The 17,019-nt window shown below is 43.9% G+C and overlaps 1 protein-coding gene across 1 annotated transcript in view; it reads right to left on the reverse strand.

Annotated features, from left to right (window-relative positions):
• Window positions 1–13,192, reverse strand: part of MCUR1 (mitochondrial calcium uniporter regulator 1) — a 28,918-nt gene extending 15,726 nt beyond the window's left edge. Inside the window, exons 1-2 of the mRNA XM_044259280.1 lie at window positions 12,716–13,192; window positions 4,386–4,523 (exon numbers count right to left, since the gene is read on the reverse strand). Coding sequence (XP_044115215.1) covers window positions 4,386–4,523; window positions 12,716–13,145 — 568 coding nt within the window. The 5' untranslated portion in view covers window positions 13,146–13,192. The remainder of the gene's footprint in view (window positions 1–4,385; window positions 4,524–12,715) is intronic.
• Window positions 13,193–17,019: the final 3,827 nt, after the last annotated feature.

A 17,019-nucleotide genomic window follows, 5' to 3' on the forward strand; every position in this document is an offset into this window, starting at 1 on the left:
GTTCTTTTTATTTTTCCTCCACAAGTCTCTTCAGTCACTTGTAGAGAGAGGACCAGGATAGAAAAAAAAAAAAAGAAGCTTTGATACCCAGTAAACTCAGATGCTGAATTGAAAGATCTAACTCAGCAGTGTTACTGTGTTTAATAATTTTAGATAGTACTACCTGTGAAGCTAATGAAACACTGTATGCTAATTAATTGAATTTATATTAAATTTTTTAAAAAGCTAGAAATAAAAAAATAACTTTAGATAGTAATTTATATTTCACATTGGCAATTCTTTTTTTTTTTATTTTTTATTTGACAGAGAGAGATCACAAGCAGGCAGAGAGGCAGGCAGAGTGAGAGGAGGAAGCAGGCTCCCCGCTGAGCAGAGAGCCCTGATGCGGGGCTTAATCCCAGGACTCTGAGATCATGATCTGAGCTGAAGGCAACGGCTTAACCCACTGAGCCACCCAGGCGTCCCCACATTGGCAAATCTAATAAAATGCTTAAACCAAGACCCTGAAAAGTAATTTTTTTTCATTAAATACTTCCACCTGTATGTAAGAACTACAGAAGAATTTACTGATTCTTGTAATTAAAGGCACATTTGTTTGCATAAATTGTAAGTGATACAATTTGGATGAGATTAAGTTAAGACTATGTATTTTTTTAAAAAATATTTTATTTACTTACTTAACAGAGCGATCACAAGTAGGCAGAGAGGCAGGCAGGGGGGTGGGGGGAAGCAGGCTCCCCGCTGAGCAAAGAGCCCGACGTCGGGCTCGATCCCAGGATCCTGAGATCATGATCTAAGCTGAAGGCAGAGGTTTAACCCACTGAGCTACCCAGGTGCCCCGACTATGTATTTTTTTTTTTTAAAGATTTTGTTTATTTGACAGAGAGAGAGAGAGAGAGAGAGAGAGCAAGTATCAGCAGGCAGAGCAGCAGGCAGAGGGAGAGGGAGAAGCAGGTGCTCCGCTGAGCAGGGAGCCTGATGTGGGGCTTCATCTCAGGATCCTGGGATCATGACCTGAGCTGAAGGCAGAGGCTTAATCGACTAAGCCACCCAGACGCCCTGCCTATAATTTTTTTCTTTTTTTATTTTATTGAGTGTGAGTGCAGACGTGCTTGCTCACATACACAAGTGGGAAGGGGAGTGGGCAGGAGAGGGGAGAGAGAATCTCAAGCAGACTCCCTGCTGAGCTCGAAGCCAAGATCTCCAGCTCTGAGCACTGAGATCCTAACCTGAGCCAAAATCAAGGGTCCTAAGGGACTGAGCCACCCATGTAGCCCCCAACTATAATAAGAAACAAAGAGATCTGAAAGAGACAAAAAGACCTCCAAAGATCTATTTCCTCATTTATTCAAACTCCTTTGATTTTCAACATGTGTGTCATGTGCACCTAGAAAAATCATCCAAAAGGTTACCAACCAAAATGTTACATTGGCTTGCTCTGGGGTACTGGGATTCAGAATATTTTTCCTTTTTCTTTTCTGCCTACATTTTTTGAAAATGAAAACTTTTGAAAACGTGCTCATAGCTAAACATAGTTAGGTTTGGCAATTATGAAGAAAAGAAAAAGAGACCAGTGGAGAACTTACGCTGCTAATATACTCCACAGCCTTATAATTTATAACCACCTATGGGAGGAGAAAGGGGTAAGAAAAAGCAGAGTTAGGTCTGAAAACGTACCAGGTTACCAGATACAAAATAATGCTCTGTAGGGGTGGTTCAGTGGGTTAAAGCCCTGCCTTCGGCTCCGGTCATGATCCCAGAGTCCTGGGATCGAGCCCTGCATTGGGCTCTCTGCTCAGCAGGGAGCCTTCTTCCTCCTCTCTCTCCACCTACCTCTCTGCCTACTTGTGATTCTGTCTGTCAAATAAAATCTTTAAAAAAAAAATAATGTTCTGTAGGAATGAGAGAACAAGACACCATCAGGGTTAGAGAGATTATACACACACAGAAAGGTTTGTGACGCAGGAGACGCAGCTCTGGAGAAGGTAAGGATGGAAGGTGGGAGGGCTCCTGGACAGGTCCTTCTGGCCCTCCCCTATAGCATCTTAAATATCCATCATTCGTCTAAGAGGCCTTGGCCCTACATCTTGGCAGGGTCCCCATAACACCAGTCTTGAGATACCCCAAAATTCATGTGTCTGAAATGAAGAAAAGCAGGAAGTACATCTATCAAATGTTTGAAATGAAGAAAAGCAGGAAGTACATCTATCAAAACATCACACTTTAAGGTGAACAATTTTTATTTATCAAAAGTAAATAAACAGACTTTTTTGGTGGGGGAGGAGAAATAAACCCCACGTGTTAATGGGAGAAAGATCTGTGGCCATCTCGAGCCCACTGCTGCTATCTTGCCATTTAACAAGATTTATGATGCTCCCTTACTCTCATCAAACCCAGTGTGTAGAGAAACACCCCGTTCTCTCCAATATGGCTTTTTACAATGGGTTACTTTGAATGCAAGAACATTAGATCCACAGAATAAAGGAAAAAGCAGGAAGCTTCTGCTTATCCACATAATTTCTGATGCCTCTCCTTTCCATTCTACTTTTCTAAATTCTGAACCGAAAGAGGTTTTGGTCAAAAAAGGCCCAGTGTTTCAAGTTTGAGAACGAAAGCAATGAAGATTATGATATGGTACTTAACAGTTTTTCTGAAGTGTACTCAGGTACACTGTATTTTCTTTAATACTCAAAGGACCCTTTGGAATTTTTACTGTGCCCACACTGCTAATGAGATGAGGAGACAGAGACCAGGAAGGACCGGGACACCTGGGTAGCTGAGTCAGTTAAGTGTCTGCCTTCACTTAAGGTCCGTGATCTCGGGAGTCCCGGGATCGACCCTGCACTGGGTTCCCCACTCAGCAGGGAGTCTGCTTCTCCCTCTGCTTCTCCCCTGCTCATGCATTTTATCTCTGTCTCAAATAAACAGAAACTAAAAAAAAAAAAAGAAAAAAGAAACTAGGAAGGATGAGAGAACTGCCCCGCTTTGCAGCTGGGCCCTGGTGGAGCTTGAACCCAGAGCTTCTAACTCCCCAGGCGAGCACAGAGCTCACGCCACCTGCTTGGCCCTGGCGAGTGAAGCCCAGGTCCGGAGAGCAGCTCTGCAGATACGAACACGTACAGCTGGGGTAAGATCTAGAGCGTCAAGAACACTCATAATACAGAGAATTAGAATCAGTCTGTCTAGAGAAGATTCAAAGAGAATGTTATCTATGCACTGAATCCACTTTCAATAAACGTCATATATGTTGAAGCATCTTTTGCATTAATAGTGATTAAGAAAATATTAGTTGAACTATTAAAAAAACCTACAAGTTGAAATTAGCAATGGCTGCTCAGCAACATTTTAATTTCATAACAATTTTAAAAGCATACAACACGCCCAGGAACAAAACTACCACTTTTGTGCATCAAGCAAGTGTCCTAGGAAACATTCCTGAGTTTTGCTAACTTGTGTCTAACTTGTTATCTGTAACACTCTACCTCCAGAGAGATGTTGTAAAAATATGCTTCTCAGGGACAAAGAGAAAACGTATACAAGAATTCCCTAGGGACAAAGAGAAAATGTATACAAGAAGTCTCAACTGGTCTAGCGGAAGCAAAATGTCCTTAAAAAATAAGAACCCGGGGCGCCTGGGTGGCTCAGTGGGTTAAGCCGCTGCCTTCGGCTCAGGTCATGATCTCAGGGTCCTGGGATCGAGTCCTGCATCGGGCTCTCTGCTCAGCAGGGAGCCTGCTTCCCTCTCTCTCTTTCTCTCTCTGCCTGCCTCTCCATCTACTTGTGATTTCTCTCTGTCAAATAAATAAATAAAATCTTAAAAAAAAAAAAAAATAAGAACCCTTGGGGTGCCTGCATGGCTCAGTGGGTTAAAGCCTCTGCCTTCTGCTCAGGTTGTGATCTCAGGGTCCTGGGATCGAGCCCCACATCGGGCTCTCTGCTCAATGGGGAACCTGCTTCCCTTCCTCTCTCTCTCTGCCTGTCTCTCTACCTACTTGTGATCTCTGTTTGTCAAATAAATAAATAAAATCTTAAAAAAAAAAAAAATAAATTAAAAAAAAAAAGAACCCTTCAGGTCGGGTCATTATCTTGGGGTCCTGGGATCAAGTCCCGCATCGGGCTCTCTGCTCAGCGGGGAGCCTGCTCCCCCCTCTCTTTGCCTGCCTCTCTGCCCACTTGTGATCTCTCTCTCTCCTCGGTCAGATAAATAGATAAGATCTTTAAAAAGAAAAAAAAAAAGAACTTAAAAAAATGGAGATTAACCAAAAGATCATCTGTAGACTTAAATGTCAAAGAGAAACAGGAGAAGTTCGATAAGATCAGGAGAACTTATCATTTAGTGTTTTTCCACGGCACTCCCGGCCCTGAGCAACCCACAGAAGGATTACCATTTTCTTCCAGTAAACACACTAAGGCGTGGGTGTCGAAGTAGAGCTTCTTGTTCCCGCAGGAGGGGAAATCTCGCCTTTTGTGCTCCAGATCTCTCCTGTGCTCCAACTGCAGGCTCCCAGCCGACAGGCTTAACTCTAGAATGTGAAGAACAATTAGGCTCAAAACAGGATGATGGTAAACAAAAGCCATGGAAGAATATGGCATACCTCAAAAGCCTACCTGGCTCGGGCTTTACTGAGATGAAATTCACAGACCATACAATTTGCCCATTTCAAGGGTTCAATTTTATCTTTATCTTTTTTTTTTTTTTAAAGATTTTATTTATTTATTTGACAGAGAGAAATCACAAGTAGACGGAGAGGCAGGCAGAGAGAGAGAGGAGGAAGCAGGCTCCCTGCTGAGCAGAGAGCCCGATGCGGGACTCGATCCCAGGACCCTGAGATCATGACCTGAGCCGAAGGCAGTGGCTTAACCCACTGAGCCACCCAGGTGCCCCCAATTTTATCTTTACTAAAGAGTTCTGCCACCTTCTGCACAATCCTCTAGAACATCTTCTTCATCCCAAAAAGAAACCCTATACCCTTTAGCTATCATGCCCCAATCTCCCAACTCCCTCAAACCCAGGCAACCCCTTACCTACTATCTTTATGGACTTGCCTACTCCGGGCATCACATAGGAATAGAATAAGGGATGTGGTATTGTGTGTAGTTTTTTCACTTAGGTGAGGTTTTCAAGGTACATCTACCTTATAATTAATGTGTACTTTGTATCTTTTTATTGCTGAATCACATTGTTTTAGGAATATACCAATTTCTTCTTAACTATGGAATTGTTTCCACTTGGCTGCTTTGAACAATGCTGTTGGGAACGTCTGTGTATGCAATTCTGTGTGAGCAAGTTTTCAGTTCTCTGGGGTATATCCCCAGAAAATGAACTGTTGCATCACACAGTGACTGTGTTTAGCCTTATGAGGTTATGCCAGATTATTTTCCAAAGTGGCTACACCATTTTTCATTCCCAACAGCAGTGTCTGAGGGCTCCAATTTCTCTACATTATCAACACTTGTTATTGTCTGTCTTTTTTTATTATAACCATCCTAGTGGGTATAAAGTGGTATCCCACTGCAATTGTTTTTATTTTTTAGATGTCTCTTCAACTATGGTATTTACTTATTTGTTCTCTATAATTAAAAGTGTTTCTTGGCTTGTCTCTCATTTCTTCCTTTGTTCATTTGTTTCTTAAATCCCATATATGAGTGAAATTTTACGGTATGTGTCTTTCTCTGACTTATTTTGCTTAGGATAATACCCTCCAACTCTTCACATCATTGCAAATGGTTAAGATTTCACTCTTTTCTATCACTGACTAATAGTTTATTACATATATAGATTTTTTTATATCTGTGTATCTGTATCTTTATATATATATCTACACACACACATATATGTATCTATCTACATATATATATATACATCACACCTCTTTATCCATCCAGTAAGTGGACACTGGGGCTGCTTCCATAATCTGGCTATTGTAAATAATGCCGCAATAAACATGGGGATAGCAGTTTTGACTTGTACTTCCTTGATGCCTAATGATGTTGAGCATCTTTTCATTGCTTATTGGCCATTTGTCTATCTCTGGAGAAACATCTATTCAGACCCTTTGGCCATTTAGAAAATTGGGTTATTTTTTGGGGTGCCTGGGTTGGTTAAGCGACCAACTCCTGGTTTCAGCTCAGGTAGTGACCTCAAGGCTGTGAGGCTGAGCCCCAAATCAGGTTCCAAGCTCAGTGCAGAGTCTGTTTAAGATTCTCTCTCCCTCTCTCTGCTCTTTCCGCTCATGCTCTAATAAATCGTTTAAAAAAATTGGGTTATCTTTCTGTGATTGAGTTGGTCATTAAGAACTCTTTATACAATTTTAGGGGCATGTGGGTGGCTCAGTTGGTTGAGTGTCTGATTTCAGCTCAGGTTATGATCCCAGAGCCCTGGGATGGAGTCCTAAGGCAGGCTCCCTGCTCAGCAGGGACGCGGCTTCTCTGCCTCTCCCCTGGTTGGTGGTTTCTGGTGCTCGCTCTCTTGCGCACGCTCACTCTCAAATAAATAAAAATCTAAAGACATATATACATTTTATTTATTTATTTTTGAAGATTTTATTCATTTATTTGAGAGAGAGCATAAGAGAGAAAGCATGGGAAGGGGCAGGGTCTGAGGGAGCAGCAGATAAACCGCTGAGCCACTCCAGGATCATGACCTGAGCAGAAGGCAGATGCCTAACTGACTGAGCCACCCAGGTGCCCTACTTTATACATTTTAGATACAAGTTCCTTACTGTATATATACTTTGCGAATATTCTCTCCCATTCTGTGGGCTGGCTTTCACTTTCTTGATGGTGCCTTTCAAAACACAGTAATTTTTAATTTTAATGAAGTCCAACTTATTTTTGTTCTTGTGCTTTTGGTGTCATATCTAAGAAACTACTGGCTAATTCCAGAACACAAAGATTTACACCATTTTTTTTCTAAGAATTTCACAGTTTTAGCACTTACATATAGGTCTCTGATCCATTTGAGTTAACTTTTACGTGGCGTGAGATGAGGCTTCGACTTCTTCTGCATGTGGAAATCCAGTTGTTTCAGCATTATCTTGGAACTTGTCAAAAATCAGTTGAGAGTAAATCTTCTCTGGGTTCTCCACTCTATGCCACCGATTTATATCTGTCCTATGCCAGTGACACATTTTCTTGATGACTTATAGCTTTGTGGTTAAGTTTTTATATCGAGTTTTGTTCTTTTTCAAGATTGCACTCGCCATTCTGACTCCCTTGCATTTCCATATGTACTTTAGCATCAGCTTATCAATTTCCTTTTTTTTTAAGTCTGTAGAGCAATTTGGTGGAGTACAAAGTCTTCTAATTCATGAACATAGGATGTTTTTCCACTTCTTTAGCTCTTTAATTTCTTTAATAGTGTTATGTAGATTTCACACTACAGCTGACCCTTGGAACACTGGTTTAGACCACATGGGTCCACTTATACACGGATTTTTTTTTCCACACTGTATTTCCTTTTCTTTATTCTTTACGATTTTCTTAAAATTTTCTTTTCTCTAGCTTACACTATTCTAAGAATACAGAATACAACACATGTGATATATAAAATGTGTTAATTGACTGTCTGTTATGGTAAAGCTTCTGGCCAACAGTAAGCTATTAGTAGTTAAATTTTGGGGAAGTCAGAAGTTATACACAGATTTTCAACTGTGTGGGAGTTGGCACTCGTAAGCCCTGTGCTGTTCAAGGGTTAATCCTATAAATTTTGTGTGTTTTTTGTTAAATTTGTCCCTAAGTACTTTACTCTTTTTGATGCTACTATAAAGGTAATTGTTTTTTAGATTATTCATTCTAGTGTAGAGTAATGCAACTGATTTTTTTAATTATATTTTTTATGTTGATCTCATATCCTGCGATCTTCTTTAGCTTGCTAATTAGTAGTTTTTTAGTGAATTCCTTAGATTTCTCTTACAGGGTCATGTCATCTGTGAACAATGATAGTTTTATTTCCTCCTTTTCATTGTCTTGCACTGGTTAGAACTTCTAGTACAATGCTGCATGGCTGGTGATGGCAGACATCCTTGCTCCTGACCTTTGGAGGGAAAACTTTCATCCTTCACTATTAAGTATGATGTCAGCTATGGGTGTTTCACAGATTCCCTTTATTAGTGAGGAAGCTCCTTCCATTCCTAACTTGTCAAGTGTTTTTTATCATAAAGGGTGCTGACTTTTGCCAAATTCCTTTTCTTTGTCTTCTGAGATGATCACATGGGGTTTTTTTTCTTCTTCTGTTTTTTTAAATATGGTGCGGTACAGGAATTGATTTTCAGATGTTAAATGAACCTGTTGTTCCTGGGATAGAATCCCCTTCAGTCATGATGTATAATCCTTTTTAACATATAGCTGGATTTGATTTGCTGAGTATTTTGTTGAGGATTTTTATCTTTATTCATAAGAGGTATTGGTCAATAGTTATCTTTGTGATGCCTCTATAAAAACCTATCTTTAGGGGGATGCGTTCTAATAATTTGTATGTTAACCTTTCTTATGAATTTCTGTGCATTTAGCCAAGGATCCAACTCATCTTGTAAACTTGCTTCAAGGTGCTCATCTGAAGACGGTAGCAATGGTAATGGTTCTCTGGCTTTTGTATTTCATGAACCATAAAAATAGTTTAAAAAATATGTATCAATTGCAGTGCCAACTAGTAATTCTATCTAGAAAGGGCAATTAAACACAATAGCTCCTTATTCTTACAATCATACTATAAAAGACATTTTGACTGCAGAAGGAAAAAAAAAAGAGATGGGCAATATAAAATTTAAAAACTTTCATTTAAATGTAATAAACATAGCTACATGAAAATTTTACTACATGTCTGTGTTTACTTTTCTATGATGCCAAGTTCATAGAAGAGTGGTAAAAGAAATAATAGTGACTACTAAACAATCACTACTAACTCGAAGTTTAGAAGTCTGAGGTAAATCCCCTAAGTGAACGGAAAGCTACTTCATAGAATCAGCTCCTACTGGCAATCCTCCACCTCTAAACGCTCTAAAGGAAATTGCACATAAGCAAAAACACGACGTGGACAGAATCCTACAGATCAGATGTTTGTCTAGAAGCCTAGAGCACTCCCACTTCCCCTGCTTGTGTTCCATCTCTTGCTGTGTCTCTCTCCATCAAATAAATACATAAAATCGGGGCGCCTGGGTGGCTCAGTGGGTTAAGCCGCTGCCTTCGGCTCAGGTCATGATCTCAGGGTCCTGGGATCGAGTCCCGCATCGGGCTCTCTGCTCAGCAGCGAGCCTGCTTCCTCCTCTCTCTCTGCCTGCCTCTCTGCCTGCTTGTGATCTCTCTGTGTCAAATAAATAAATAAAATCTTTTTAATAAATAAATAAATAAATAAAATCTTAAAAAAACAAAAAAACAAAAAAAAAAGTCCTTACATTCAGGGAAACACTAGCCCACAGTATCAGGTCCTTGGCAAGGCCCACAAATACAAAGCCTGTCCTAATTTAGCCTACACCTACCCTTTCATCTTTCTTTCTTGACACCTAAGTTATTCTGTGTCCTGTACTTGTATATCTTGGTACTCTATCCTGATGTCTGGCTTGACCCCCTTTTTCAACTGGCAAATTTTAGCATCATTTCAACCCCTCTTCATTTAATTGTACAATCTGCTAAGTAAACATTATGCTCTGGGTAGGGAATTATGCTACACTGTGTGGTTCCAGCTGCTAGTTCCACCCAGGTCAGAGGGCAGCCTTGACTGCTCCTTATCTGTGTTCTCTGCCCAGCCCGGACACCTCTGTCACAGCACTCACCACACTGTTTCCACATCTGTATCATCTACTAGGCCCAAACATCCCAAGAGCAGCCAGTCTTAGTCATTTTCACATTAGTAGCATCTAGCCGAAGGCCTGGCCAAGTGCAGGCCAGAAATAATTGTGTAAGAGACCTCTCGATCTGGATCATGAGACTGTCTAGAAAGAAAATTTGCAATCAACCCCTTTCACCTCCTTACCTACGACCTTCTCTTTGTACATAAATTAACTCAGTTAAATCTGGTCCCTCTTCTTTCATTCATCCCTCCTTTTTTTTTTTTTTTTCATTAACCCCAGTCTGAGACAAAACTGGCCTCCAGGAGAAGAGACCCCCAATGTCTGCCTGATGACAGAACAGACCGAGCTTGAGAAACAGCAGTGATGAATGAATGAACGAACGAATCTCTCAAGGGGCCCTCTAGAGGCTAAGCCACCCATATTTAAAACTGTGCTCAACTGTCCCATGGGTCAGGAAGCTTGAAAACAATTTGAGTCTAGAACTAGCTAGTGAAGAGTGATGGGATTTTTCTAGTACCAAATTAATCATCTGTGTGACTTAGAACACCTCCCTCTCTCTCTCACACACACACATCCCAAAAATAAACTATCATGACTACTTTCTAAACAAGAGCTAATTCCAATTTAGACACTGCAGATTTTTTTCTTGCTCAAAACAACTGGAATTAGGGGCACCTGGGTGGCTCAGTCGGTTAAGCGGATGCCTTACGCTCAGGTCATGATCCCAGGGTCCTGGGATGGAGCCCTCCATGGGCTCCCTGTTCAGTGGAGAGCCTGCTTCTCCTCCCTCCTGCTCTGCCTACTTGTGCTCTCTCTGTCAAATAAAAATAAATAAATAAAACAACAACTGGAATTCATTTCAACTGTAAGCTTACTTCAACAAACTATGTACTGTCATCTGAAAAGTGTTGAAAGATCTGGCCCCTTCTCACTTGGCAGGCCAACCCCCACTGATGGAAGCTGAACTGCCATCTTGCCTTCTGTCAAAGGGCGAAGCCTGAGAAGGAGCAATACTCTTGGCATTTAGAATACCTCTGACTCATTTTTCCTCCTTTATTGTGACAACAAAGTGAGGCCCAAGAACTATGAATTCCCACTAATAACCAGGAAGCAAGTAAATGGAGTTTAAAGTGCAAAGCGTAATTCTCCCTTGGAGGGACCTTCAGAATATCAAAAGGATATATTAAAACACACACACAAAAGCAGCCCGGAGTTAGGCCTGAACGGAGGAGGAAACCAAGTACAAACTTACTACTCACAACATCCTTAAGTCTCAGTAGCCCTACTGAGAACTGCGGCACCGAACCAATCACTAGGCTGAAAGCAAAGAAACAAAACTCAGTTGGCTGAGTGGTTCCTTAACTGTGTCTTGGCTGTTTCCCTGTATTTATTCATCCATCCTCACTCTCTGAAGAAAGGAGATCCTCTGAGCCTAATTTAGTAAGTACCACCTTCCTGACAAAATCAGAAAACTCATGAGAACTCTTCCCTTTTGCCCCACAGTCTTGAATGAGGGGATAAAAATAAATCAAAAGTCAGAGCTTATAAAAAAAAAGAACAACAACAAAAGACAGAAGTACTGAAATAAAGCTCAAAGTCATCTCTAACTTCTAATTACTTCATAACACTGACAGAGTTCACCACACATTCCCCACACTTTGTATGTAAAGCTTCCTTCCTTCACTTTTTTGTCCTTCCAGTCTTTCCCCAGATGTGGATATTTTTATACTTTAGAAACTGTCAACAGGAGCCTGGGTGGCTCAGTGGGTTAAGCCTCTGCCTTTGGCTCCAGTCATGATCTCAGGGTCCTGGGAGCGAGCCCCGTATCAGGCTCTCCGCTCAGCAGGGATCCTGCACGCTCCTCTCTCTCTGCCTGCCTCTGTCCCTACTTGTGATCTCTCTGTCAAATAAACAAGTAAAATCTTAAAAAAAAAAAAAAAAGACACGAGGGGAAAATTTCTTTAAAAAAACAAACAAAAAAACACAACAGTCCACATTTACTGGGCTTTTCTCTTAAGAAAAAGAGAAAGGAGGGAGCCATCAGTATGATTACTGATGGCTATGGACTGATATGACAGACCACCCAAAGTGGTATTTTTGCCCTTTGCTAGTAAAGATGACCCCAAATGATAATTTCATCAACAATTTGCTATTTAGAAAAATGAGCCTGTTTCAGACTTCATCTCTATGCAAGGCTGTGACTGCTCTCACCTCTCTCAAAGTATTTAACCAAACGCCACCTTCTCCATATAAACTATTCTGATAACCCCATTTAAGCTCATTGCTGGAGGCCCACCTCACTTCCTAAGCCTCACCACCTCCATTTTTCCCCCACGGTACTTTTCACTTCCGTACGCAATCATATGTAAATCACATGCGTACACATAAATTGTAGCTATCTATCTACATCATCTCCGGTACTAGAGTGAAGGTCCCAGACTTTTCTGGTTTTTCCCAAGCACCCAGAGAAGCGCCAGCCAAGCGCAGAACAGGCAACTAGTGCCAGTGAGTTAATAAATCCACGACAGTCGAAGTGAAACTGCAGTTCCCAGAGCTTCGCTCCTCAGTCTCGCAGAATCTCCCGCAGTCGCCCGCACCCGAGCGGTGACACGAGGGACGCGTCACCGGCGCCCATCCGGCGGCTCCACCCGCCGGCGAGCACCAGCTCCCTGCCCAGCGCGCACGGCCCTCCCGGCATCCCCGCCAACCGCAGCCAACACACCTTGTGCCCCGGACTCCGGGTCACCAGGGCGGGGGCAGACAGACCTTCGTCCCACGCCCGGAGAAGCGCGGCGACCTCGGCTCATCCGACCTCTGGGTCGCCGAGCCTCCCCGTCCCGTGCTGCCCGGAAGGTCAAAGCCAAAGCTGGTCCCGCCCCCAGCCCGGAGAGAAGATCCCCCTGCTGCCCCGGCCGCGCGGCCCTCACCTCTCCTGGACGAAGTGAGGGCGGCCACTCGGCCGCGGCACAGGTGGAGGGCGCCGGCGGCCCAGGCGACGCCCGGGGCGAGGCTCGGCAGGCACCTTCCCGCGCCGCCGCGGCCAGCCGCGGGGACAGAGGGCCCTGGGCGCGAGCGCTCCCGGTCCGCGAGGGGCCGGCGCGGGGCTACCGTGGCCAGGCGCGGGGAGGGCACCAGCAGGAGGAGGAGCAGCGGGGAGGCACGTGACGCGCCGCGGGGGGCCGCCGGGGCGCGAGGCTTCAGCGCCCCCAGACCCACGGACAGCGCGGACAGGCAGTGGCGCGCCGGGACGCCGCGGCCGCCCGGGCTTCCGCAGCGGCCTGAAGGCAGGAAGAGCACAACCCGCCGGCTGCCTGCCGGGCGCTTCGGTCTCCCGCCCGCGACGAAGCCGCAGTCCATCGCCACCGCGGTCACAGGCCCGGGCGCGCGCTCATCCCGCTCGCGCGCCGCGCGGGCCCGAGTCCACAGCAGGAGCTGCGTGGAGGGTGGCGCCGGGCCCGCCCTTTCCTGTCGGGCGGGCGGGGTCCGGGCGCGCGCCGGGGCGGGGCCGGAGGGGCGGGGCCAGATGGGCAGGGCTCCATCCTAGGCCCCGAGAGCGAAGCGAGCGCGGGTCCTGCGCGAGCTTGGGACCCGCTCCGTGGAGTGGAGGCTGCGGGGGCTCCCTGGTCTGTAATGCCTTCTTGGCTGCCACGATTTGCTGCCACGGGCGCCCTTCAGAGTCCCCAGGAAAGTCCCTGCACCGCCAGGTTGCTTAGATTTTACCATCCTCATTTGAAGTTCCCCAAAACTTGGCGCTGGGGTGCATGCTAAGGAATTAGCAGGGGCAAAGGAGAGGCGTTTACATAGACAAAACATTAAAAGGCTAAACTTCAGAGCTTTTGTTTCCAGATTAGCACATCAAGAAAGGATAAAGTCTCAATCTGGGGAATTTAAAACATGGGGCATGAATGTTAACTGAGCTCTCCTGGCGTAGGAGATCTGAAACTAGTGGTGGTCAGTTCAGGAAGCGTTTTGAATGTGTGATGCACAGTCTCAGGTACTGTTGCATTATGTGAACTCAGTAAATGTTCACTGAGTGAATGAATGAAATATGCGCTGGGCTGCAGGCTTGGAGATGGAAGAAAAATGAGGCTGTTCTTGTCCTCCGGGAGTTTTCTGATACACTTCTATTTGTCCACATATGTGATAGAAGAAAAACATGTTATGAGCCTTAAGAGCTACAAAGTGCTGCTTAGACAGAGGAGAGTACATAAGGCTATGGGAGAGGTGAAAGAGATGTTTAAGCTGCTATCAAGATACAAACAGTTAGAAATATTAATGTTTAAATAGACATTCTCATTAAAAGTAGGAGTTACACTTTTGTAGAACTGGTAGGGAAAGCAATTTAGCAATATGTATCAACAGCCTTTTATGTTCATAAATTGATGGCATGTAGTTTGTTTCTAGTTTTTTGGGTATTATGAATAAGGCTATTATGAACATTCTTGTATAAGTCTTTGTGTAGACATATGTTATTTATCTCTCATTAAAGAAATAAATATTCAGTAACACTTGTTAATGCACAGTAAGTGCATTAACTTTAAATTAAAGTGCCTTGACTTTGTTCAAGGGTAGAGGACGATCTTCACAGGTTTTGGGAGCAGTGCCATGGAATTTTGTAGTGATGGAGGGAGAGATTGGGCTCAACTTCAAGTACAGCGGAGACAGGTGGGAATTTATAGCCACAGAGCATGATGTGGGGGTCAATGGATGGGGAATTACTATGAGAAAACATCAGGACTAAGATTCTGGCTGGATTCTGGCTAGACCAACCTCCAGGATTCTTACTGAAGGCAGAGCAGGGTGATCAGATATGAAGGATGGGGGATCCTGGTTAAATTCTTTTATGGGGAATTTTGCTAAAATTGGACCATGCAGAAAGGAACAGGCTTAGTTTGAAAGGAATTCTCTAGGGGCGCCTGGGTGGCTCCAGTGGGTTAAGCCTCTGCCTTCAGCTCAGGTCATGATCTCAGCGTCCTGGGATGGAGCCCCTCATTGGGCTCTCTGCTTAACGGGGAGCCTAGTTCCCCCTCTCTCTGCCTACTTGTGATCTCTCTCTCTCTCTGTCAAATAAATAAAATCTTAAAAAGAAATAAAGGAAGAAAGAAAGAAGGAAAGGAGTTCTGTAGAACCTGAACAACATTTGGTTAATGACAAAATCTTTGTCATCCTCTTGGGAAAGGATCTAAGCGTCAAACTGCTGATTCATATGTTAAGTGTAGTTTAAATTTTTAAAAAAATTTATTTATTTAAGTAATCTCTACACTCTACATGGGGTTTAAACTCATGACCCCGAGATCAAAAGTTACAGGCTTTCCTAGCTGAGATAGCCAAGTGCCCCAAGTGTAGGTTAACGCTACAGAAACAGTCAAGTTGTTTTCCAAAGTAATCATACCCCTTTATACTCTCACCAGCAGTAGCTGAATTTCAATCATTCTATCTCCTAGCCACATTATGGTATATTCTCTCCTAATGGAATTGTATCTCACTGTGGTTTTAATGTACATTTCCTTGATGAGTAATGATGTAGAGTACCTTTTCATGTTGTTTTAAAAACTGTCATTGTCAGTAATGAAATGCAGTCAAGTGCTTAGCACAATGCCTGCCATGCAGGCACTAGTAAGTGTCAGTACCAATTATAGGTTCGATAAGACTCTTTGCTGGGTAAAATGTGTAATACATGTTACTCACTTTCCAAAGCATCTCCTCTTTTTTTTTTTTTTTTTTGTCTCAGCAACCCAGTTTTCCATGGGGAGCCCCTTGTCCCTGCTCTCAGTCCATGTAGTTTGGGTTGGCCAACTTTTCTCCAGGCCACAGGCAAGGGTATGTCACCCAATGAGAATCAATGAGCTTTGAGACTAGGAGTTTTTTAGGAGTTGCTGGGAAGGAGAAGGGCTTATTTTATGCTGATACCTAGGTAGGTGTAGGATGTTTTGAAGCTTAAGCTCTTGGGGTTACCATGTGGCCTGAGACTGAAGGCATTATGAAGAAAACAGACCTGAAGGATGAAGAGCAATGTCTTGGTTCTAGCTTAACCTGAAATTGACCTTTTTATTTATAGAAACCAACAAACGGCTTTTGTTTAAACCAGTAGGCTTTGTGTCTCTTATTCTAATAGAGGGAATCTAATGAATGGAGAAGCTAAATGCAGAGATCTAATGGCCAACTTAAAAAAGAAGTATCAACATTTTAAGACTTAAGGCAGGGGCCGAACAACATCCAAGGTTCAGGACGTTCTGGCAAAGTTGAATTGGAGAATACACTTTGACCTACAGCCAAAGTGGGTCCCTTCTACTCCCCCCCACATCTAGACTTGGGGACCTTCCATGAGCAGAGTTGGGTTCACAGAGCAGACCCTCTGAGACACTACAACTCTGAGTGTAAGGACCTATTTAGAAACTGTCCCTGCTCCCCTTCCCCCAGGGAATTTACAGGTAACAAAGCCCAGATACAAAGGTGGGTCAGGCCAGGTGGAGGCATCCGATCAGTGGGGGGCATGTGTACTGTCTCCCTGGTTACCAAAGAGTATGGGCCCCGCCCTTTGGGAGCCCTTTTGGCGCCAATCCCAATCAAGGTGTAATAGGCTGGTTCAAATGTCTACTAAGGTAAGTTGTAACTCAGTTGGTCACCTAGCATCACTGTGGAGTTTCCTGTGTGTGTTACAATCTCATTGGCCACCTGTGCGTGGCCAGGCCTGACCGCATGGCCTTTGCCCTTAAAAGCTAGTCTGTGAAACAGAGAAGGGTCGCCCTCTCTTGGAAGAGGTGTGGTCCCCAACGTTCGGTTAGATTCTTGATGCTTGGCGCAAAATAAAGCTTTGCTTGACCTTCGCTTTGTATCAGTCTCGCTCCTTTAGTCACGGACTCATTATTGGGGCATAACAGTGAGAACTCTAGGGGCGCCTGGGTGGCTCAGTGGGTTAAGCCACTGCCTTCGGCTCAGGTCATGATCTCAGGGTCCTGGGATCGAGTCCCGCATCGGGCTCTCTGCTCAGCAGGGAGCCTGCTTCCTCCTCTCTCTCTCTCTGCCTGCCTCTCTGCCTACTTGTGATCTCTCTCTGTCAAATAAATAAGTAAAATCTTTAAAAAAAAAATACAGTGAGAACTCGAGGTGGGCCTCCCATACTCTGCTGTACCAGCAGAGAAGAAAGGAATGATGGCCAGAGCTGTCTCTGGAAGAGGCCCTGGGCCTGCCCTCTATATAGTTACCCGGTGGTGACAGAAAGATCCAGGGT

Source organism: Neovison vison, chromosome 1, assembly GCF_020171115.1.
Source record: "Neovison vison isolate M4711 chromosome 1, ASM_NN_V1, whole genome shotgun sequence".
NCBI lineage: Eukaryota > Metazoa > Chordata > Mammalia > Carnivora > Mustelidae > Neogale > Neogale vison.